Source organism: Bombus pyrosoma, linkage group LG7, assembly GCF_014825855.1.
Source record: "Bombus pyrosoma isolate SC7728 linkage group LG7, ASM1482585v1, whole genome shotgun sequence".
Lineage (NCBI taxonomy): Eukaryota > Metazoa > Arthropoda > Insecta > Hymenoptera > Apidae > Bombus > Bombus pyrosoma.
The window spans coordinates 13,717,517-13,741,349 of NC_057776.1; the positions used below are offsets into that span (position 1 = coordinate 13,717,517).

General features: G+C 32.8%; 3 protein-coding genes, 1 long non-coding RNA gene and 1 other non-coding gene across 6 annotated transcripts in view; 2 read left to right on the plus strand and 3 right to left on the minus strand.

Moving 5' to 3' along the window:
- Positions 1–631: 631 nt before the first annotated feature.
- LOC122568982 (armadillo repeat-containing protein gudu) lies at positions 632–7,447 on the plus strand. 2 transcript variants are annotated; one of them, XM_043729397.1, is made up of 10 exons: positions 632–1,555; positions 2,092–2,398; positions 2,904–3,107; positions 3,384–3,470; positions 3,660–3,908; positions 4,418–4,849; positions 5,559–5,963; positions 6,428–6,649; positions 6,909–7,024; positions 7,099–7,447. In XM_043729397.1, the coding sequence occupies exons 1-10, from the start codon at positions 1,500–1,502 to the stop codon at positions 7,130–7,132; spliced, it is 2,112 nt and encodes a 703-aa protein (XP_043585332.1). In that variant the 5' UTR covers positions 632–1,499; the 3' UTR covers positions 7,133–7,447. The 2 variants fall into 2 exon arrangements, with proteins under 2 accessions (XP_043585332.1, XP_043585333.1); XM_043729398.1 differs by adding an exon at positions 1,871–1,938 and having other exon boundaries at positions 6,909–7,212.
- LOC122568986 lies at positions 4,662–5,738 on the minus strand. The gene is made up of 3 exons (XR_006317287.1): positions 5,605–5,738; positions 4,938–5,185; positions 4,662–4,802 (listed from the first exon to the last, which is right to left on the minus strand). It is a non-coding gene; the product is annotated as an uncharacterized LOC122568986 (long non-coding RNA).
- Positions 7,448–7,720: 273 nt separating the features above from the next.
- On the minus strand, positions 7,721–10,058 carry LOC122568983 (receptor expression-enhancing protein 5-like). The gene is made up of 4 exons (XM_043729399.1): positions 9,841–10,058; positions 9,148–9,380; positions 8,932–9,067; positions 7,721–8,844 (listed from the first exon to the last, which is right to left on the minus strand). Exons 1-4 carry the CDS (start codon positions 9,965–9,967, stop codon positions 8,798–8,800), a joined length of 543 nt encoding a protein of 180 aa, XP_043585334.1. The 5' UTR covers positions 9,968–10,058; the 3' UTR covers positions 7,721–8,797.
- Positions 10,059–10,572: 514 nt separating this feature from the next.
- Positions 10,573–23,833, minus strand: part of LOC122569097 — a 70,387-nt gene continuing 57,126 nt past the window's right edge. Inside the window, exons 3-7 of the mRNA XM_043729621.1 lie at positions 20,854–20,954; positions 20,322–20,470; positions 17,499–18,438; positions 15,826–16,341; positions 10,573–14,440 (exon numbers count right to left, since the gene is read on the minus strand). Coding sequence (XP_043585556.1) covers positions 13,988–14,440; positions 15,826–16,341; positions 17,499–18,438; positions 20,322–20,470; positions 20,854–20,954 — 2,159 coding nt within the window. The 3' untranslated portion in view covers positions 10,573–13,987. The remainder of the gene's footprint in view (positions 14,441–15,825; positions 16,342–17,498; positions 18,439–20,321; positions 20,471–20,853; positions 20,955–23,833) is intronic.
- On the plus strand, positions 13,099–13,170 carry Trnaq-cug. The gene has a single exon. It is a non-coding gene; the product is annotated as a tRNA-Gln (tRNA).

Below are 23,833 nucleotides of genomic sequence, written 5' to 3' on the forward strand. Positions count from 1 at the left end.
CCTTTTTCCATAAAGTTCTTCATTCTGTAACATTTAAAGTGTCTCGTATTATTAGATTCTTTTTTACATTTTTTTTACTAATGATCTATACAATCCTTTTCATTAGCAATTTATATTTCGCAAAAACTGTATTTATCTATGTTTCAGTAACGTCTGTAAATTTTGCTAAAAAGAAGTAGACAAATTGGCAGTACTATATACCGTAGAACGCGCTCTCTTAGGCAAGAAAAATGACTCACGACCTACATACACGATACCATACGATACACATTACGAGAGAAAAGAATCCGAAGATTCTTAGCTACGATGAGTTTGGCTGCAACAGTAAATAGAATGAAATAAAAAAGCTAATAATTCAAAAATGTAAATCTTAGCCACTACTTGCCACATTCTCCAGGGTTTTCATTTTGAAGCTATAAGAGTTAAAAAAATACAACAAAATTGAGTTTCCCAAAGATCAAAACACCCTTAATTTTATTTATTACGCTTACCTTACGCTTACGTCACGTGCATCGTATGCTTTTATATCGATCTAATTAGTTGTGTAAAACGATATTTCGTCAGTAAATTCCTTTTCTCATGTATCAACTATGATTATACATTATTGTGCTTGAATATATGTCTTCTGAAAATATTTGTTTCGATATTAGTGAACACATGGACCGGAATTTTGTAGAATTTTAACCTAGAATTTAGAATGACGAACAATCAATGCTTTTATGTTCACTCTGTCATTTGTAAATCTCAATTGACACGATTAACCTGGAACGTTATCGACTGAATGCGAAGAATCGAAACGAAACTGTCATTTAAACGAAAAATAAATATCGTATGGCAAAGTACTGCTACGTTCGCAATATTTTACACTGAATAATTTCAACGTCATATATCTGTCATGTGAGTTTATACCTTAATATATCGTCCATTTCTGTATACGCGCTGTAGAAATGTACATAACTTTAAATTTTCCGATTTTATTTTCGCTTTGTTTGTCCCTCGTAGTATGTACGTAAACATAAAAGAGGATACAACAAAAATATGTCCGATTAATCGATTTAGTCAGGTCAGTAAACAACGATTTGATCGATCGAGCGAGTGATCAATTTTTTGTATTGTAATACTAAGTATGTGATTTAACTAAATGAAATTAAAAATACGCGTCGAAGATATTTAAAAAAAGAATACATCTTTTGATAGAGGTTATGGAAGAAATTGCTAACTAAAGCACATTTACAATATATATACACATAAGTATTTAGACGTATAAATCAGTGTCACAAGAAAGAAAATTAAATAAAATTAATTTTATATCATTCGCAGAACAGATGCCTACATAGGCTGTGTATGGTAATGAATTGTTTGATCGATAGCTGCGTGCGTAAGGAGCTTAACAAATTTCTTGATCCAAGTGTCCAAAACAAAGAGGGTACTTTATCCTATCTACACGAAACAAGGTGTTCAACGTTTTAATCGTTTCTTGTAGTCAGAAATAGAAGATTATGCCACCGAAACGGAAAAAAGATGCCAAAAAGATATCCATCGAACCGCCACCAACGTAAGTTTCGAATCACTGTACTTCAAACATAAATTATAGTATTTAACTATATAGTATTGTACTATATTAACGTGTCTATAAAAATACTTGGTGGTAAATGACGATTGATTACTTATTTATTGTCAAACTTGATAAACTAATAATTGGAAAATGAAATAAGTTTCCGAGTAAATAAAAAACGACACGTCTTATAATCTCAATCATCTCATAAATATTTCATTTTCATTTTGTAATGCATCACAGTGCTAAAACAAATTTTATATAACGTTTGCAACACTCGTGCTTCTATTTATTTTTTAATACCTTCTGTTCCAGAGCCGTCATTTCACAGAGTTATTTGTTTTTTAATATTTTTTATCTCACAGCCTTAGCATTTAACATATGTAAGTATTTATAATATCACGATATTTCGTAATTAAATAATTGCATTATGCGTTTAATCGCTTAATTAAAGAAACCTATGATTTTATTTCGACGATCTACAATTACGACATTTCATTTTGATTTTCTCCATTTTTCTTTTTTTCCGAATAAAGAATCGAGCCGGATATGCTGGAAGTAATCGAACCGGAAGAACCATCGAAGCCACTAATATCAGCAGTCACTGGACAACCATTCGGTCCGCGGGTCCGTTACATCAGCGAAAAACAGGAGGAAGAAAGTACAGATGACGAACCTGAATCAGAAAGTGACGATGAAGTAAGATACGTGCAGGATGAAACTCCGGAAGTGCCATCAGAGTTTTGGCACATACAGAAGCTTATCAGATACATGAAAGCGGGTAATCAAACCGCAACTATGGTGGCTGTCTGTCTTTTAAAAGATTATGATCTGACCAATAGGGTAATTCACTTAGTTTTTATTCCATATAATTATAATTTTAATTATTAAGCACAAAATTTCTAAGCGAAATGTCGATGAATTCACATGTCGAAGAATTTAGAATTAATTCTACAACATTCAAATCATTCGCGTGAAATATTCTCAAAAAATTATACGATATTTAATCATTGTTACTTGTATTGCATAAAAAATGAAAATTAATCGTATATCGTAATGCCGGAGGTGCAAACGACTAGAAAACTAAGAATCTACTTTGATTATCGATTATATTTACATTAAATTTATTTCATTTATTTTATATTGAATAATGTAATTTTTTATTATTATTTTTATTAAATAATCCGGAATGAAATAATGGAGAAAGAAATAGGGGAGGAGTTTTTCATAGAAATTCTTAATGTATTAATTAAAAACAATTAGAAATCCAAATTTTCCAACGATATACTCCATAATTAGAGTTAATAAAACAGGACAAATAAAATAAATTAATTTTCTACGATAACAGATTATACAAAAGGCGATTCGAGAGATGGGAGGTCTGGAGATTCTGGTGAATCTACTCGAAACGAGAGATTTAAAATGCCAGAATGGCTCCTTGTCGGTTTTACTCCAGATCGTGTCATCTACAGAAATGCGACGGCACCTAATCGATCTTGGTATTGTAACACCGTTGATTCAAATGTTAAAGCATCCAGCTAGAGACATTCAAGTTAGTTTTTCGCTCGTTCAGTATACTTTCTTATACTTCACTGATCATTCATTTGCACAAGAACATTTACAATCTTATTCCTCTTGTACAATAATAATGATAGTATATTTTTTTGAACAAATCTTATGAAAAATTCAATCACAAAATAAAGTAATAAGATTCGTTTCCAATAAAGCTCAATGCAAAATAAGTTACATTAATTTAAAGATACGATTGAATGTCATAAAAATAATGAGAATAATTTTTATATTGACGTCCTATTTTATTGTTGCGAAGGTTTTAGCTGCAGAAACTATGGCTATTGTTGCACGAATTAGGAAAGCAAGGAAACAAATACGAATTCGAGGCGGCATACCTCTCATTGTAAGCTTTCTTAATCAATTTATAATTTCTTAAATATTTATTTAACTTTTCGATCTTGTGATCAATGAAATTATTTGCGAAATTTCTTATGAAGCCTCTAACAAATTTTTTGGAATTCTCAGCATATCATCAACGAAATAATCGTATAACGAAGATTTTATATCATAAAAAAGTTGTAACCTTTAATAGTTAGATGTGATGGACGTACCAGATTCTATTCTTCGAACATCGTACAACGAGTTGAACGAAACTAACAAAGAATTAGTTGCGGTTGCCATAGGCTGTGCCAAAGTTTTAGATTCTCTGAGCAGTAGTCCGAAAGTGAGAGACGTACTTCACAAGTTTGGTGTGGTGAAGCTCATGGAACGTTTCCTAAAATCACATCACACTTCTCTTGTAGTACCGATGATGGGAGCTGTTCAACAATGTGCAATTAAGGTAAATGAAATTTAAATGTTAAACTGTTATTTCAAATGTGGATATTTGAGAATTTCAGGTAATATTCCACGATAAAAGTCAAAATACCTCATTTGCAATCTGTGAATACTAAAATTTAAAATATTTTGGATCTTTAATTCTTTTAACTCGATTTTATTATATCTTTACCTAAGTGTTTTAATTCACGAATTTCGATGCATGTTTTATATGGTATGTTTATATGGGTGATATATTTTATATGATATAATATATCTTATTTTCCAGTATAACTTTTTCAGTATAAACAGAATTATTATATAACAATTATCTTTTGTTTCTCATCAATATTCAATACTATCAATATTTCTTATCGATGTTCAACATATTATCTATTATCAAGATTGATACTATTGTACAAATGCTGTTTACATATTTGCGATAAACAAGATAATAAGCAAATCCTTATCTAAAAATTTATAAAACATTTATCAACTTACATATGTCCATCGATAATTTCTTCACAATTACAGAACGTATTTCGCAAAGCGTTCGAGACCACAGATATTATCTCTGACGTTGTACGACACCTGCAAAGTGACAATATTAAATTGAAAGAAAATTGCGCTCTGGCAATATTCAAATGTGGAACAAACAAAATCGCCAGGGATATGGTTCGCCAGACATCTGGCCTGGATATATTGTGCAAGCTTTTACAATGCGAAGAAGTCCGGGCTAATAAACAATTGTTAGCTGCAGTCACAGGCGGAATATGGAAATGTGCCATAAGTCCAGAGAACGTAATAAGATTCAATCAAAATGGTTTGGTCGCTGCTTTGGTACCATTTTTAGAAGAACACGAGGATGATGACGTGCAGGCGAATGTTGTAGGAGCACTGGCGGAATGTTGCAAAGATCCTGCTAACAGAGACGTTCTGAGGATCAACGATGGTCTGCCAAATCTGGTGATTCTATATTTGTTTCTCTTTATGGAAATATTTTTTATCTCGTCACTCTACTGAATTTAATTTGTTAATTCAAAATATGGATTACATGTTTTAGTTGTTTCTTTATCTGTGATGAGAGGTATTATCATTATTTTCCTAATCTTGGCTCTTAATACCCTTCGATACTTCTGAGTATCTTTGATCTCTATTTGCTACTTTAAAGTGGCCATTATCTTCGTCTTAATCCTCCGATTCAATATTTTAAGGCCGATTTTGTCTTTGTTTCTTAAATTATCCATAAATTATCGATAAAGTTTTCTCTCGCACGTACACTGTAGATTTAAGTTACAATAGCTGAAAAAGTATTAGAAAGAAGTGGAGAAGCAACGTAATAGATACATAACAAAGTAACCGCAAAATTCGTGGCATTCATTTTAATTTGACTCTTCTTTTAGAATTTCTTTAGAATTCTTTTAGAAAGTCTGTATTTTTGAGATTTTAACTTGAAGTTAATCTCAAATATGAGCTAGAAAATTCACAGTTTTGAACTGTATATAATCTATACAAAAGTAGAATGAGATACAGTATGATATACACATTAAAGGAAAAGAAAAATGTCATTCAATTCTTCTGTAATATATTTGAAAAATCATTCGTGGTCCAACAAGTATGATCATCGTCAACATATGGCAGTAAAAATATTAATAAGATTTAAATCACTGTGTAGATCAAATTATTAAGCTCTACGTACGAGCCTTTATTGGAGAACATACCATTGGTGATAAAGGAGTGCGCTCAAAATGAACAATGCATGGACATCATCAACGATCCAGAGCATATCAATGATGGTGTTCGATTGGTCTGGTCATTGCTGAAACATCCTAGTGACATAATCAAAAGAAACTCCTGCCTCGCATTGGTATCTTGTATCAAATATGCCAAAGACTCTCCGGAAATGGTACGGGCATTTGTAGGTGGATTGGAGCTTACAGTCAGTCTTCTTCAAAGTACCAATACTGAAGTACTGAGCGCAGTATGTGCCACTATTGCCGGAATCGCTACGGACCCGGAAAACTTGGGTATTCTCAGCGATCATGGGGTAGTGGAGAAACTGGCGAATCTTGTGTCCACGGTAATTTTTGCCATCTTTATTCGGCGCCACACCTTTTCTTTCTTCTTCCGTGCAGAATATCCAAAGAATTTTAACAATTCTTTTGGGACGATTCTTTCTTTTTTGAGATTCTTTCAAAGGGTCAATCTTTCTAGTTTAAGAAGAAGGAAGCATGTTAATATATTACAGATCAGATATTAAGTGGTAGTTAGAATTTATGTGTTGTATTAATGGAAGTATTTCGTTAAAATATTTTAAGATTAAGAATGATTGGGATTTTATCTATAATTTCAAGTTTGTTCATTATTAATATATTTTATTATTCTTCTTGTGCGAAAATGAACTGATTCAAATTTCTTATTCAAATAATTCTTAACACATAGAAATAACGACATTTTACTAAACCCCTGAATATTTAGCACTATTTAATTTAATAATCAATATATTGATGCTTTATTTCAATTTAACATTTTACTCTCTTTTAGGAAAATGAAGATTTGCGTGCAAATTTGACCTTAGCCATAGCTCATTGCTGCGAATGGGGGGAGAATAATGCTAAATTTGGTCGACTGCACGCGGTTGCCCCATTAATTGATTACATGACTAGCAAAAATACAAATGTTCTTAGGGGAGTTTGCATAGCCGCGTATCATTTAAGTAAAGAGCCCATGAACTGCATCACCATGCACTCTGCCGGTGTTATAAAGGTATGTAGTATGTACAGTAATGTTTTCCACACAAAAAGTATTTCGACTACGCTATTTCTACATTCTTTTTTTTTTAATAAAGAAATTATTAAGATGAAAACCATGCGATATTAAGAAATATAAGTTAATAATAATGTCTCGTCAAAATTCTTCAACAGATTTATACAAGGTTTTTATTTAAAACGGCCTAAAGCCATTTATCCTATAATTTCTACGTGTTCTACAATTGTTGATATGTATTTATATTAAAAATTTACAGCATGTGCTACGTTTGGTGGGATCAGATGACCCGGAAGTGCAAATCGCCGCCGCCTGCACTATTCGAAATATTAGGAAACTTGCACTAACAGCAGAAAAATTACACTTCAAAGAGATGTACGTATTTTTGTTATTTCAATTGTTTTATATATATGTATTATTTAATTAATTTTACCGTTATTAAATTGCAGAAGTACACTAGAAGAAACAGATTATCGTTTGTAACATATCAGCGCTGCGAATACTGTACAAAAACCAAGTGCTCGTTTAAAGAATATGAAATAAAAGATATCTTTATTGAATTGACCTAAAACACATTTATTATGATTTTATCAACCAATAATAAATCTGTATACTTAAATATAGTTGTGTCTTCTTAATTGAATAAAATGTAATGGAATAATAAATTATTAGTGAATAGAAGTCTCAGCATACCTATTTGCTTGTAATATTAACGTTGGACTAAGATTTTCAACAAAAACAATCACAAGGAGTTAGCAGAACTCTTCAGTGCGAAGATGTTTAAAACGTGACTGACCAGTCGACTTGTATAAACAGGAACAATATAAAAAGAACAGGTTATTTTTCACTCATTACCGTAAAATGTATTAGTTCACAGACGGTACATGGTCAATTCCGACCTGTGAGCTGTGTTGCAAAAAGTGCACTGGCCTTGTCACAAGATACATTGTCGGTTTATTGGCTTGAGAACGAAAATGTATTTGTTTTCATTCTGTCTCGCTCACTCGATGTTTACGTTTCCATTTGTATTGAACATTTTCTAGCTTTGCAAATAAATCGTAAATGTATATGTACTTTTCAAATGTATAGAATTTATTTTAAGAATAATGGAACCTCTTACACTTTATTTTATAAGGTCTAAATATGCGAATTTGGCATGGATCAACAATTGCCTCCCAATTGTTAAGATACGACTGGTCAGTCGCAAAATGCCACATATTTCTTCAACCTCTTATAAAATAATAACGTCTGTTCAAATATTTGGCGCTACAAATATACTTAAAGCTCATATAAAAGCTTGTTTTTATACTTGTGCAGGATTAATATCTAATTTATCATTCCAAAAATTTTGCGCTTACCTACAATTCATTAATTTTTAGTATCCATACATCATACACATGTATCATGATTTATGTCATATTCTCAATCTTTATATTACTTAATCCTACCCTCACTTACAAAATTGTAAATATAAATCTCGTCATTCGTATTACGTATTTTTTTTTACAAATGTCGTTTGTTTGGCGATTTTACAAATCATTATACACTCATTTCCAATACTAAAAATATTCACCTTGTTTATAACTGTAATATCATGGCATAAAAATATCTTTATACAGAGAATTATACTATGATAGAAAACATTTGCTCGGATAGTGCTTATAACTGCTTAAAATATCATCAATATCCAATCACAAATGATATTGTAAGAATTATTTGTTCAATATTACTAAATTGGCTTGGCTTATGTAAAAATCTTGCAACAGAATGTAACATTACATAGCCATTTCTGTAAGACTTGTAATTATGAACTTTATGTACTCATACAATTTTTATTTACATTTATGACAGTGTTATGTATTTATTACATTCATTCAAAATTTTGTGATCTGATAAACTACATTCCTGACAAGATATAGAAATTTGTAAGATACACAATAACATGTGTAATTGGATTTTATAACAGCATCTTAGTAATAGGCACAATTGATTATAAAATTTATACTACTATATAAACATTATATATAGGAAATTAAGACTGTCAAATATATTGCAGTTTCCTTTTTATTAAAAATGGACGAGACGAGAAAACAGTAAAAATTTTTAAGGCATATTTTTTAAGCCTCCAGGAATTCAAAATTGTAAATATTACTCCTGCTTTTCTGTCAGCAAAGCATTTGCTGCAGCTTTAACAGCTGAAATAAAAGTATTTTCTTTAGTAGATTGTAATAAGTATTAAAGTATTAACTATGTATATATATATCTTGTCATAAAAAATATACCAGCATCCTGAGCAGATGATATCAATGCATCAACTTTATGATGATATCTTAAAAAGTTTGGTCTAATAATACAGTTGTATAATATTAAGGAACCATTGCGTTCAATAGGTGCCATTAGCCAAATGTAAAAGAGACACTGTAAAAACCAACAATATAATAAGTATATGATTTACATCTTATATTTATAACAAATGTAATTAAAATATAACAAAGTACCTTAAAAAGCCAATAGACTGGAAACCAGCATAAAATATAATCTGCGAAAAATTCAACGATTGTAAAAATTGCAAAAACCACCCAATAGGTCAGCCACTTTGTATCATCCTCTTTCTTTGGACTTTCCAAGGCTTTCATAGAACAATAAGCAGGATATATAAATCCAAAGATATTACAAACTAACTGCTGACCAATACCAAACACCAAATATAATGCTGTAAATCCAACAACACCTAAAAAATATTAAACAATATTATAGAAAAATCCAGTGAAATTAATTATCGTAAGCAATATATCTAAGCAAATTGCAAGAATCTTATTGTGATACAGTAAAACGTGTATGTTACACAAATGCGGAAAAACTCGATCATTCCCTTTATTATTATTATACCTATGAATATTCAATTGTCATTGAATGCTTTTGTAGAATCTTATGCTACAAAATAACCGCGTTTTCAAGGTTCTTTTATATACTACAATCTATACGATACCGTTGTAGTATAGTCAAATGCGAGTGAAATGTGCGTAATTTGAAAACTTTTAGAATTAAATTCAGAATTACGATTAAATTATTGTTTCCAAGAGGAATTTGTACTAGGTTCTCGTTACGTAAAGTGATAATTAATTGGTTTATCAAGCAAGACAAAAACTGCCACAAAAAGCTTACAAAGTATATGATTCTAACGTCCATACTTAAAAAAACATAAAGTCGATCGACTCCTGTCTTTTTTTCGACTTTGCCTAGATACTTTGCCCATGTTTTGCTTTCATCGTGTAACGCTTTTTCCAAAGATTGTTTTATGGCTGCTATTCTTGCCATTCTGTTCGAATTTTTTATACACAAAGCTACAGTTACAAACGACACTCCGTCCACGAATTTGCAAGCTCACTACTAACTTTACATGTAACGAATCGATACCGTTGGCAAACGACCACATAGAAAGGAATATCAGGACTTCAAATGCGACATCTATTGGTAAAATAGGAGAACCATTAAGAGCAGAACAAATTTAAATGTATCACATATTTTTGACTATTATTTGACAATATTTTATAATATAGAGATTGATGTATTGATCATGAAGTACATGTAATAATGAATAAATCGTAAGTATGATTTATTTAGATATAAATAAATATTATTCCATAATAAATAAATATCTCATCACAGAAATACATATAAATGTATCTATAATTATCAATTATGTTTCTAATACTTTTAATAACTAATATTTTCAATCGTTCTATTATTAACATGAAAAGAAACTTAATTAATAGAGTTACAAACCTCTATCATGTCATTTATCACGAAACTAGCTATGTATCCACCAAACTAATTTTTCATTTGGCAAAGTAACGATCAAGATTATATAGAACAAATAAAAAATTAGGTCATGCCAGAATAAGAAGAATTATGCAATCGTATACAATTAGCAATATTTTTGTTTTTATTATGAAGTGTTTTCATTTCACTTGATACAGTTACACATCGTTCGAGCATTTTGATGCTATTACATATTGTAGATCGCTTATTGTTAGTGGGCTTACAATTCGATTAAATATTTATCACATTTACAAGTTGCTTTTCTTATTATTATTATTTTTTATTTTTCTTTTCTTTTTTTTTTTTTATAAAAATACGTTCCATTGTTATAAATGTAGATCAATTTAGTATTCGACGGAGATACGTGAATATGCGAGGATAATAAAAATTAATACTTAGAGATCTACATTCGATAACATTCTCGCGACATTTCGTGTACGAAACGAGTAGGAACATTTTAACAAATTATTGTTTGGCACCGCAGCTGTGTCGCTTGTTCACTTTTTTGCTCGTTGATTTATGAAATACGGGCAAAATACACGAATAAGTGCTGATTCATGCCTTGACTTAGCCAATGTAATATATTTCCGGTAAATCATTGCTTGCGCAACATCCAATTACTGTCAGTGCGAATGCTTCATTGTGTCCCGCATTATGCGTCCACCGAAACTGCTCTTAAATTAATGTAGGTAGATTGCGGTTTAATGGAAAAGTTACCATTTTCATAAACGAAGCACTTGTATTAAAATTAAAATGGAGATTTTTAAAACGACATTATAATACCTCGAAATGTGACACCAGAAAGAATTTATTCTATATGTAAATAAATAAAAAGAAACATTTAGTTGTTACATCCTTTAAATCGTCATTTGAATTTAAAGAAAAAATATCTCGTTAACTGCATCCCGTTTAACATAATGTTGTTGAAATGTTGTGCAATTTTGTAATAGCGGTTATAGCTATAATACTAAAATCTTACTTATTCAGCGATAATATTTTAATCTTTCTGCCATCGCTTTTAACAATAGCTGTACTATTATTGCATTAGTTAATTAATTTAAATAATTCGTAAATGATAAAAAATGAAATATAATCTATGTTAAGAACAACGAGGAAATCTTGTTTTACATTTAGCAAAACATTTTACATATGGTTAGCGATCATTTTTTTTTTTGTCTTCTTAAATCTTAAATCTGCCTAAGAAATTTTTTAATTTTCATATTTCTTAATGATGTAGTTCATTTATTTTATGTATTATAAATTGTGAATTGCAAAAATTATGAATACAGATAACTTAAGAGATTACTCCTCTCAAGTGGTTACTTAGTTAATCTCTTATGTGATATCGTTTTGTGATTATCTTTTCTCTTTATATGTAACATTGCAATTTCATCACGAGATGCAATAAGTAGGGCGATAGTTTATGTCGGAAGATATTACACCCCCAAGTGTTTCGTTCACACGTATTTCATCCCGTTTCCAAGCACTACTTACGATCTACTTATGATCTTCTCTTAACTCTTTGTCGCTTGAAATATAGTTATAATTAAATATTTTGATTTGAACCTCCATTATGTTCACATTATATCGTTAAAGTTTGCTCGCGAAATTACTTGAATTGCTCACGATCGCAACAATAAAAACGTATTCTTTGATATCTTTGATTCTGTTATGCCGCCGAAAGTAGAATCAGGATTCAATGTTCTGATTTTACTAGCCTGTACGATTTGTTAACCTTTGCATTTTTTCTTTCTTTGCGTATTTTTGCTTTGAGATTTGCTTACGTAACAATATCTTTCTACAGCTTCAACTTTCATTGCAACACAGAAATATGTCTGTCCCCTCATTTCATTATGGTAAATTATTATGTACAATTGACGCTAATTCTTTCATGTTTGCTCATTGCTTAGGACAACTTACTAGTACGTCTTAAGCAATTTTCATTCATTCAACTGAGATCTGAATATTCAAGGTTTGAATCGAGCACAGAATAATCGTAATTTATGCACGAAGAAACCTCTCTACCTTTGACTTCAGATCCAACAATGAGAATCAATAGCATTTGATGGTATAGAAAGTGTTTATAATACAGCAATTTATTCAACGAAGAATGCTTTATATTACATGGACTTTACACGTTCCCCTTGATTAATTATCATATTGTACAGAAGCGACGTTTATTCTCTGATGCAAAATAACACTTATAACGGTATATTAGAGTCCGCAACGACCGTACAATTAGTCCTTATTGTTATGGGTAAAAAAAATTTTTTAAAGCTTTCACCTCAAGCGATGATATTTCCTTAGATCTCCTAACAAAGTATGATAATTTTTATCGTATGTACTTATATCTACTTCGTACGCTCTTTCGTTCGTTTTCTCTCATTTCCACGTCAACAATTTGATTTCCTTATGTTTTTCTAATTAGATATGTATGTCGAGGATCATCCGTATTTACATGTTCGCAGTTTGATGGAATTTATGCTTGATCGACTTGGCCATTGCGTCGATCACAATTGTCATTTATATTTATCGATGTTAACTCATTTGTAATATTATAAAAACGTGTAAAGTATGCACTTACTTACACATGCATACTATTCTAATTTCTGTAAAAAAATTCTCAAGGTCTCATGGTGTAACGGCTAGCACTCTGGACTCTGAATCCAGCGATCCGAGTTCAAATCTCGGTGAGACCTTGACCTTTCAGGCGATATTTTTTGATTCGGACAAGATGCTTCATTGTTTTAGCATCATACGATTTGTTCTTAATTATACGACTAGTTATATTTTCAGGTTTAATTATAGAGCATGAAGTAAAATTATATTTTTTGAGACATAATTTCTCTTGATATCGAAAGTGGAAATTTAAAGAAAAAATTAACGAACAAAGGTGAGAATGTGGCGAGTATAGAACAAAGCTATAAAAGTAGTAGTTGTTTTTGTATTTTGCGCTGCGATTATATTTCTTTCTTTCTATGGATTGTTGTATGTACGTTTTCATCTGTTTTTAATAAAACCTATCTCGAATGAAAATTTATTCGGTGAATGCAAAGTTGACTAAAATCACAGGGAAAGAACGAGAAACGTCAATATCACGAACTGTCGTTAGATATAATTTGAATATAAATCAAAATAGAAATACTTTTATGCATACAGGCTATTACATAATAGTGACTTAGGAGAACGAAAGCATCGTATTAAAAATTATGAGAAATCTTATTTTACTCCTCCGAAAAAAATAATGCAACGTATAGATTAAGTTATATCAAGAGAAATATCTGCGATATTTGTTTCACGATTCTTCAATTCCAAATTCTATTTTGATTCGAGTTGTAAGGATTTGAAGATCGTTACATCCGGCCAAATTTTAATCACATTGCAACAAACGATAAATAAATGTAGATGTCCAAATGTGAATCAAATGAGCACATGCGTAGATCTAAATCTATTTTCGTTTGTAAAAAAAATCGTTTTATTCGAACAGATAGAAAATCGTACAAAATTTGATCGGGCTTATAGTTTCGGAGTCTGCAGCAGTTTCTTCTCCATCGATCGCATTTTGATGCATTTGGCAAGGAGGGCGATTATAGTGAGGATGGCACCGAGAAACGAGACTATCCCTAAGACAACGAGTACCATAAACCAGTTTTTAAAGCTGCCGATTCTGTCGCCGAAATCGCAGTTGCAATTCTCGCTCTCGTTGAAGTTCAACGCTGAAAAGTTTACCGGCCTGAGAGAGATCAGCTTGAAATCGTCCTGGACTTGACGTCTAGTGGTAGAATTCTGCGATTTCTTTATGAACCTGTAGGATATCGTGTAAGTGAATTCTTGCCCATCGTACGAGCCCTTTGCGCTATAATATTGTATTAACAATTCATTTCCGCTGGAGGTGAGAGGAACTTGAATGTTATTAATATCCTGGTGGGACACATCGCAGTAAGACCACATCAACACGCTGTTGTTCACCTGGAAGTTCAATATTCTCATGTTTATTTTATTATGACGAAGAGAGTTGCGATTTATAATTAGCATAACAGGAATTGCAGGATGAAAAAGTTCGCTGCAGGATGGAAATGGAATAGTATAAACGAAACGGGGAAAAGAACATTCTTGAAAGATGCAAATGTTCCTCGCAATACAAAAGTTTGAGTAAATTTAATAAAATATTTTCATAAAAGATGCGAATCAAATTAATGCGGGATGATAGAAAAAGATGTAGTAGTTTTGTTGTTGAAAAAAATCAAGCGATAGCATAAAAGTAATATTAAGAAATTTATATATGCAACTCTTGTTAATGATAGTCATATGTTGTTTAACACGTTGATTAATATGCGAGTCACGCCATTAGATAAGTCAGTGACGCTCTAAGGACGACGAAAGTAATTAAATCGTTTTAATTAAATAAACAACTACATATCTGTAAAATTTTCAACGCTTTTAATATTGCGGTAGTATTGCGGTTTTCCAAAACATTTTTAGAGATTAGTTTCACTTAAATATATGAAAACTTGTAGTTATTTTGAACAATTATAACAACTCTTAATTATTCCATTCGTGGCCATAATTGATAACTTCGACTATCTAAATTGAAGAGCAAAAGGAGAAAACAGTGAATGTTACAAAATAGCTTTAATGAAAAAATTGAGTTTTAACGTTTTAGTCTACTAAGGAAGGAACTATATTCAGTTAAATTGTTCATAAAGGGAGTGCTCATAAAATTTATATCTTACTTAGACATCATAAAAAGGAACGATTAATAAAATATTAATCATTTTTATCCGTGTTTTGTTCCAGTAATAGATTGGTCATACCCTGTACATACCCCTTTTAATCAGTATATCAAATCTTTAATGTTATCCTATGAAGATGATTTTTCGAGCATTATAATCGTTACAATTTATGCTATCTCAATTCTCGCAAATAAAATGTGTTATAAAATGGAAAATTTTTTCCCGTTTTTACCCCAACCCTCTGATTGTTTGTTTGAATTATAAGAAGCAATTCTTACACTCATAGAATAGAAAATACGATAAGTATGAAAATTAAAACGATATAATAAAATTTATAAAAGAACGTAATATGTTCATAATGTCATTCATAATTCATTCATAATTTACGTCATTTATGTCATTCATAATTTACATTCAATTTAAATCGAAAGTAAATGAAAAATTTCTTACGGTAGGTGCAGCGAAATTAGACCCTGTACCTACGTAATTTATTGACATTTTTAAAAGAACGAAGACCATTTAAGAACAATTTCGAATAGTACAATAAGACAAGCAACAGGGAAGCTATTACGTTTACCACACAACCCGTTAATTTCTTACGTTGGCTCGACGGTTGCTCACCTCGATCCCATTGTAAACCGCAATCTCGTTTCCGGAGCAGTAATTCAGGCTGAAGTTCCGTTTCTGCGAAGCGTATTCCTGGTCCGGCTCGTTCCTGATTATCTTCATATGAACGGAGATCTTTTCCGACGATCTGCCCATAAATTTGTAACTGCACAAAGTATTCGGCGGATACCAGCTCTGCAACGACTTGATATTTTCCCTGGTTCGTTCCGTACTTTTGTAAACGAATTCGCAATTTCGATCGTGTTTCACGCCGGGCGCCTCTTCCGTTTCCTGAAACGACAACTGGAACCCGTCGTGCATTATAGTGCCATCCTGTTCCGCAAAGAACTCCACGATAATGCTCCTTCCTTTCGAAAGGATCCGTGGAACGTGACCCTCTCCGCAGAACTTGGAGATTTCAAAGATCTTTCCGTCCACGTTCTCCAGCAACGCCAGATAATCGCCCACGCAACTGGTGCTTGCTAATTTTTCTGGTATTCGACTCTTCTTTGCGTATCTGTAGTCGGGAACCTTATTGGGCGAAGAAATATAATTCGATTATTTCGTTTCATCTCTACGTTACGTTAGATCGTCTAGCTAGATTCACGCGTTGTATCTATTCCTTGCGCTAGACGCCAAGCGAAACGTTTAATCAACTTGGTCCGCGAAAGGAAACTTCGCGAGAACTGTTTAGCAAGAGTTCGGTAGTTACTGTTGTATCCTTGCAGCGAAATTAAAGCGCACCGGTATCTACTTGCAAAATAATTTCTCCAATTGCAACCTCTATTTCACACCAACAGAATGATCGATAAGTATTTATCGAGTTCCGAGGGATATTTATCGTTGTTGATTTCCAGTGAATGAGAATAGTCGGGGGAAGACGAAAATTATATGAGCAGTAATTATTGAAAGAATCGGAAATTAATTGAAGATAAAGCTTATTTAAAAAGAGGCAGTAGATACATTGCTCAATTTTGACTAAACCGATCAAATTTAATTAATTCAATTCTCTTCTCAATATAATTAAATCGTGTATTTGTAATTTATACGTGATGCTTGTAAATAGAGTTTGTAAAATAAACATGATGCTCAATACGCTATCTAAAAAATGAAAAGTAATACTCGTTTTATTAATAACCCTTTTAATACAATCGTTCACTAATATGTGCAATTTATTGTCTCGTTTTATTGTTTCTCTTTGCACCGGGAGTAAATATACATCATGTCTCGGTGAGAAAAGAATGAATAATTTGTAAATTTTAAGAACAATTTTTATGAACATAATATCCGTTCCTTATAAGTCAGGCAATTTATTCGTTCAAATATATCAATTCCTACTTTGGACATGCATGGTAAACGGAACTCCTTATAAGTTCAACTCGTCTATCCGATTGCTAACTGAAGCACCTTGTAAGTTCGGCTATCAGATTGCCAAGCGGTAAACCTTATAAGTTCAACTAAAATCAGATAACCTCTATATGTATCATAGAATAGCACGGCAATACACACCGCGATCAATACATATCTGCGCATCTTTACTTGCCAATTAGTATTTACACGAGATTTTTTCTTTCCCGCTATCGTTATCGAATAACACGGCAATCAATCAAACGCTAGGCAACCTGATCGAAACGATCGAGATAGCGTCCGAAAGTGTCGTCCGAAATAAATTTCCGGGGATAACTCACCTGTAACGCGGTGATCTTCTCCTGGCTCAAGCCTTTTCTTGCAATCTCGTGTCCCAACCCGTCGGGTAGAATCCTCGCGTCCGATATATCTCTTAGATCATGATCGAAATTCTTTTTTGAGCTTATCGAATCCATGGACTTCTTATGGACGCGCTGCGGGTGACGAAGTCTCTTCTGGATAGATTCTAGCCGGATTCCTTGATCGCGATAGCCACCGGAATGCCTGAAGCTGCTCCTCGAGCCGTGGAACGCGTCTGCCGAAGACTGTTCAGTGATCTCTTTCGGACGGCCGATATTTCTTCGGATATCCCCGTTCGCTGCTTTTCCATGGGAATTGCCGCGCGGACCCTTTGATCCGTCCGCTTCCTTTTTGGCTTTCTTAAGTCTTCTTCGATTATTTCTGCCCCTCCTGGTCTTCTGCGACGTTTGCCCAATGATAAATTCCACCTCCTCGTCGTGATCCGGGTTCCTCTTCGCTCGCCTCTCAACCGGAACCTCTTCCGTTGGAGATCGTCCGTCTTTCGCTCTGGCGACCCTCGTCTTCGTCACTTCCGCCACGATCTCAACGTGCTGTTCGCAGTTCTCCGTCTGGCAACCGTCCTGCGACGTACGGTTCATCAGGTCGAAAAGGTCGTCCGGTTGTCCGCCGATTTTAAAGCGACCCGCGCTCGACTCCAGAGCAATTCTACATTTGATACCACGCGGATACACGCCCGGATAACCCGGGGATGCGAGCCTGCAGGACCTTCGATCGTTCCTCACGGCGCACTCCAATGGACACTCGGTCGAAGAGGACGGGGAGAATCCACGATGCCGTTCGGCGGCCAGCTGGGCAGGTAGTATGGAAAACTGGGCGGAGAAGATCACCGGATTTTCGGCGGCGAACTTTACGTCCGAGTCCATTATGATCGTTAAATTCGGTCCCTTTCGCAGGAACAGCCTGCGGGATAATTAAAAGGGTATAGCCGAATAGGTAAGGTCTGGCTGGATTACGTTTTTGCTATTTAACGAACTAAAACGTAATGGATTCGCTGGTATTTCTACGTTTAACGGTATCTAATACGCAGTGGATGAAACGTAGAGGTTCGAAACTTTCGTTTAACATACCTAAGAATTCGTCGTAACGTTAAAAATATTGGGAATTTGAAAAGTGGATAGTAGCTCCTTTGTCGATTTTAATGTCTGCTGCGTGTATGTATCTTTCAATTTTATTATGTATTCCAAGACTTTGGAAGCTGCCGCTCTCTATGAAACGTTACTATATATAATACACGCAATAGTTACGAATACATCATGAATAGCTAGTAACAATGTTAATTTCTCTGCTATTATAATTAAATAATCTGCTGTAATAAGAATATATTATAGCTGGATATAATAATATAGCTGGAAGCATAAAATATAGCTGGAATAAGAAGGTCGATAAGATACGTAATGCGGTAAAATATGAGTTCTCGAGATCGGTAGACTCCGTACATCAACTATCTATCTGGTAATGGGTCAATTGGTAATTAATTAAATTCTAGAATACGTTATAAATATAACAAATGTAACTATCTATTTTCCTAATTATCGTAATTGAATATCGAAGTAAAATTTAATGATGCATTGTTATTATTATGGCAAATTATCTTTCAAACTAAATAACATATTTCGTACATTCGATAAATTAGAGAATGATTAAATAACTGAATTAAAATGATTCGTAACGCAGAAACGTGTTAATAAGGATTACAAAAGAGACTCGGAAGCCAGAAAATTGAAATTAAAGCAAACCAAAATTATCGGATATATCGAAATGGGGAATATTTACAAACATTAAATGCCGCGCTTATAAGCGGCTTGGAATCGCTACATTTCAACCAACAGGCATCTGTTTAATCCATTATCTACCAGAGGTGCTTACACACATTTGGTTTACAACTTGCTGTGAATACTATTCCAACCGGTTAATTATTTTTCATTAACGATCCCACCAATCACTCCTCCCTTTTATCTCCATATTTAGTACACTCGTATTTTATCGTACAAACATTTCGTACTCTGATAATGATTTATTTTAGTAATTGCTAAGTTCTGTATATTTATGAATGCAAATTTCTTTGATATCTGATTATTCAGATTTGAGTAGGTACAATAGAATAAAAAATGGAATAAAATTCATAGGAAATTATGTATGCAAAGTGTACCTATCGATAAAGCAATTACGTAAATCTGTCAGTATAATTATGTGAAATATAGTAACAACCGATTGACGATATAAGGGAAACTCTTTGCATAACGATCTTATAATGATCTGTATAATGTAGAGTGATGAACAAAGGTATTTCTACAATCAGTTTTCTTGATAAAATATAATAACTGAATTTAAAATCAAAATACATAGTAAGAAAGAACTGAAAACAGTTACGATAACCTTTATTACAAAATGTACATAATTCTAATAAAATTTTTAGAACCGTTCCTTTCTTTTTTATCCACGGCCCCAAAAATGTTCCAGAATCGATTCTTAGTTCAATTTAACAGTAATTGAGATAAAATCTTATGTTTTATTCTACTGTTCTATTCTGTACTTTTGTTATAGAGTCCAACATCAATAAATCATGAAGTACTTAAACTTTAGAATTCGAAAGTTATAGATATTTTACAAAAGGATCGGTTGAAAACTCGTGTGTTTTGCAGATTTATATAGAATTTTATAGAAAAATCTGTCCTGTGCCGATATTTTTGTTTATGACGCATCTATATATAAAATTCTTTGCAATAGTAATATACTTAACAGTAACTATACAATAGCTAATATCAAATTGAAATATATTCTACCTGGTTGTGTTGCCACTCACATAGCCGCAGTAACGTCCTGTTTCATCCTCAAGATCCTCGCTGCCATCAGAGAATTGAACGTAAGCGCCTTCGCATCTGGTTTCTTTCAGGAAACCGACTTGCAACCTCCTAACTTTTAACTCGATCACCTGCGTCGGACCAAATTTTGTTACAGGACATCTTTATAGCGTTTTCAGAACATTATTACGAAATGAAATTCCGTGGATTTTCATTTTCTAAAGAGCTGTTAAATTTTTCTAGGAAGGAATATTAAATTTTATTAATATGCTTCGACTGGAAAAAAATGTCAGTGAAGATTGTGTATCGCGTTTCTATGAGATTTCATTACCAGAAATTTGGCTAATATTCTCGTTTTGATGAAACTAACGAATTTTGCTTCGTTTATTGTGATTTTTATTCGATTTATTTACTCTCTATACAGAGCGAAAATTTGATTTACAAAAAGCAAGAGAAAACGTAATAAATGTAAAATATTTAATTGACAATTGTTAATATGAGAATTTTTATTTACCTGAGGATCTCTAGGAGGCGCCCTGATGCGAATAATACATCGTCCCATTCGTCCCGTCCATCGTATCCATCCAACGGAATTCCTGACAGTGCGATTGCATCCTGTGAAAAACAAACACGTTAATCCTTCGTATAACAAGAGCCGCGTTTAATTAGACGTAAATTGTTACGGCAGAAAGGTGTAACAGGATATGAATTTGAAAAAACAACTGTCCATTGTATATCTGTATGAAATCCAAATGTAAAAACAGTTTCGTTGTTTTCAATTTGAGAACATTTCCGATGAACGCAAATAATATTTAATTGCACAAAACCCTACAGTCATGAACATTCGTGTTACGCCCATGAGTATCCAATTTTTTCCAATAAAATAAAATCTAATTTCATTCGTTGTAGCAATATCAGAATTATTGCAGGTGAAAGAATATTTTACTCCTATATTTTACATAAATTTCTACACGTTCTTTTATATTTTTCGTGAAATTATAGAGATTGTTGTCATTACTATTTGAATACAACTCGTTATTAAAATAGTTCAGGAAACAAAAGGATGCAAATATACTTGATTCTACAAAAGGTACTACAGAGTAGCAGTTAAGTGGATTAAAATTAAACGAAAGGGGTATTCGTAGCACAGCGGATGTTAAGTAGTTTTTCTTCGTAAATTTCTCTGTAATATCTCATTAGCGTAATAATAATACAGAGAAACATAAAACGGCTTGTTGGCTATTTCGAAGGTAATAGCAGGACATTTATAATGCTCTTATAATATAATTTCGTAAAATGGTCAGTTTTTAACGTATGCGTATAACAACGAAAAAAATGCTCAAAGCATTAAAAATGAATAATTTATTGAATAACGAGGCTACTGAACGATTCAATTGTGAAAATTAAAAATGTCGAAAAATAAGGAAATGTCGTACTTAAATTGTGGTGAAACAAGGTATTAAAATCATTTTTACGATTATTCTGTTAATTTGTTCTATTCCTTTTCAAATATTCATTCCTAACAAAAATTTTCAAAATTTTTTCGCTCGTTGGCTCTTTTATTGACTATATAATTCACATTATAGCTAATGATACGATCAATTTAATTCGATTGAACTGTTTTAATTCGAAGCATAATGTATTATATGTAAGTACATATATATATATATATATATATCCAACGCTTGAACAATGACTCAAAAGTGTAAGTATATACTTTAAATTGAGATTGATTACTGAACTGCCGATATTTATACATTTATGATTAATTTTGAGTCTGAAAAAATATATAGAATGCAAACAATATATAAAAATATATAAAATATTCAAAGTAAAGTACTGGTCACGATATTTGAAGCAATTCTATTTAATTTTCACTTTTATAATTTCGTTTATAAAAGTAATAATAAATATCCAAAAGATATATCCAAAAAGTATTGCACATATCCTTATTTTTTTGTTGAAGTGTCTTTTCATCTGATTCTATAACTTCATTTTCATAGCATCAAATATTTGTATTGATACGAAGGTACTACTAAATGATACGAAATTTAATACAATTGTACCCGATTAACCAATATGTAAATGTTATAACAAATGATACACGTTAACCAAACAATGCAAAATAATGTACACGTTTAACTTACTAGTAACATAACGAATTTCTATCTTGTTTCCATTTTCGTTACATTTTCTGCAAAAATATGCATCTGCACGAACATCCACGGACTATCGACAACATTCCTTCCTACCATTTTCACAAGAAACAATCCAAAACTGGCTAGCAACCCTATCTTCGAGAGGGTGAACTTCGCCCCTTCGCAAGGGTATACGTTACCGGGAAAGCTGTGTGGCAAGTAATTCCAAAAGTTATACGGTCCTTTTAATCGTCAGTGTCCGAGGATCTTTCCCCGTTAGTCCAACGCAATGGCCACTAATCCGGGCGCGTTCCAAGCGACATAAAGTCAAAGAAGCAAATCGTTAGAGCGCGAAAAGCCACTGTATCGGCCGGTGGCAGACGGGCGTAATTCACGCTTATATCGTTACTCGCACAACGCTTCCATTGTATCGTGCAAATAATACCGGCCGTATCGCATCCGCGCCACGAATATTGTTAGGACAATCGCGCAAACAGGGGACTTAACGTTTCGTCTGTCGCTCGTACGTTGTATGTTGTACGAAGATTGTAGTGTACAGAGGCCCGACGAATCGAGACTGAACATTAAAAATAAGTGCGCGTTTCAAAACGGAAATGACAGTACACGCGACTTGGACAAACTGAAACGCGGATGTATTCTTTGCTTGATGTTCGTCCGAAATGTTCTCGAGCTCTTGATGGCTTATTTTAAGAAAAGCGGAATCCTGAGATTCGTTGCTCTTATCGATATATGTAAATATAGTAGGTGATTCGTTTAAATATCCTTTATAAATCTTCTTATAACTTAATAAATATCAATCGCAAGTGGATCTAGAAATAGGTCCAATATGTACCAACGAAGCTTTTCGTATGGGCAAGTGATTAAACTTCTGATTAAAGCATTACCGTTAAAGTTTTATCTAATAAGATACATCTCGTTCTTTTCTTAAAATATGGTTATATAAATGCACAATTATATCACGAATTACAACTAAATGTCAATAAATAAATTCATCGATGACGATAACGACATTCCAAAATACACATTCATCAATATCGTAATTCCAAAATGCATGCAAAACGAATCCATACCACATCGGCGTTATTAATTTTGTCAGAGATTAAAATAAGAAGAATAATAAATATTTTATCATTTAACGACTGTCATTAGCGGCCAATATATCATCTTGAATGTCGTTAAATAAACGTAATTTACAGCACCCGATAAGCAGGATTTCCTCGCGATCCGATCTCATTATCGTAACCAAAATAACGGCGAACTGTTTTCACGCATAACTGCTAATATCGTCACTTGAACGGCTCGTTAATTAAACGATTTCTCCTACCCCGGTTCGTT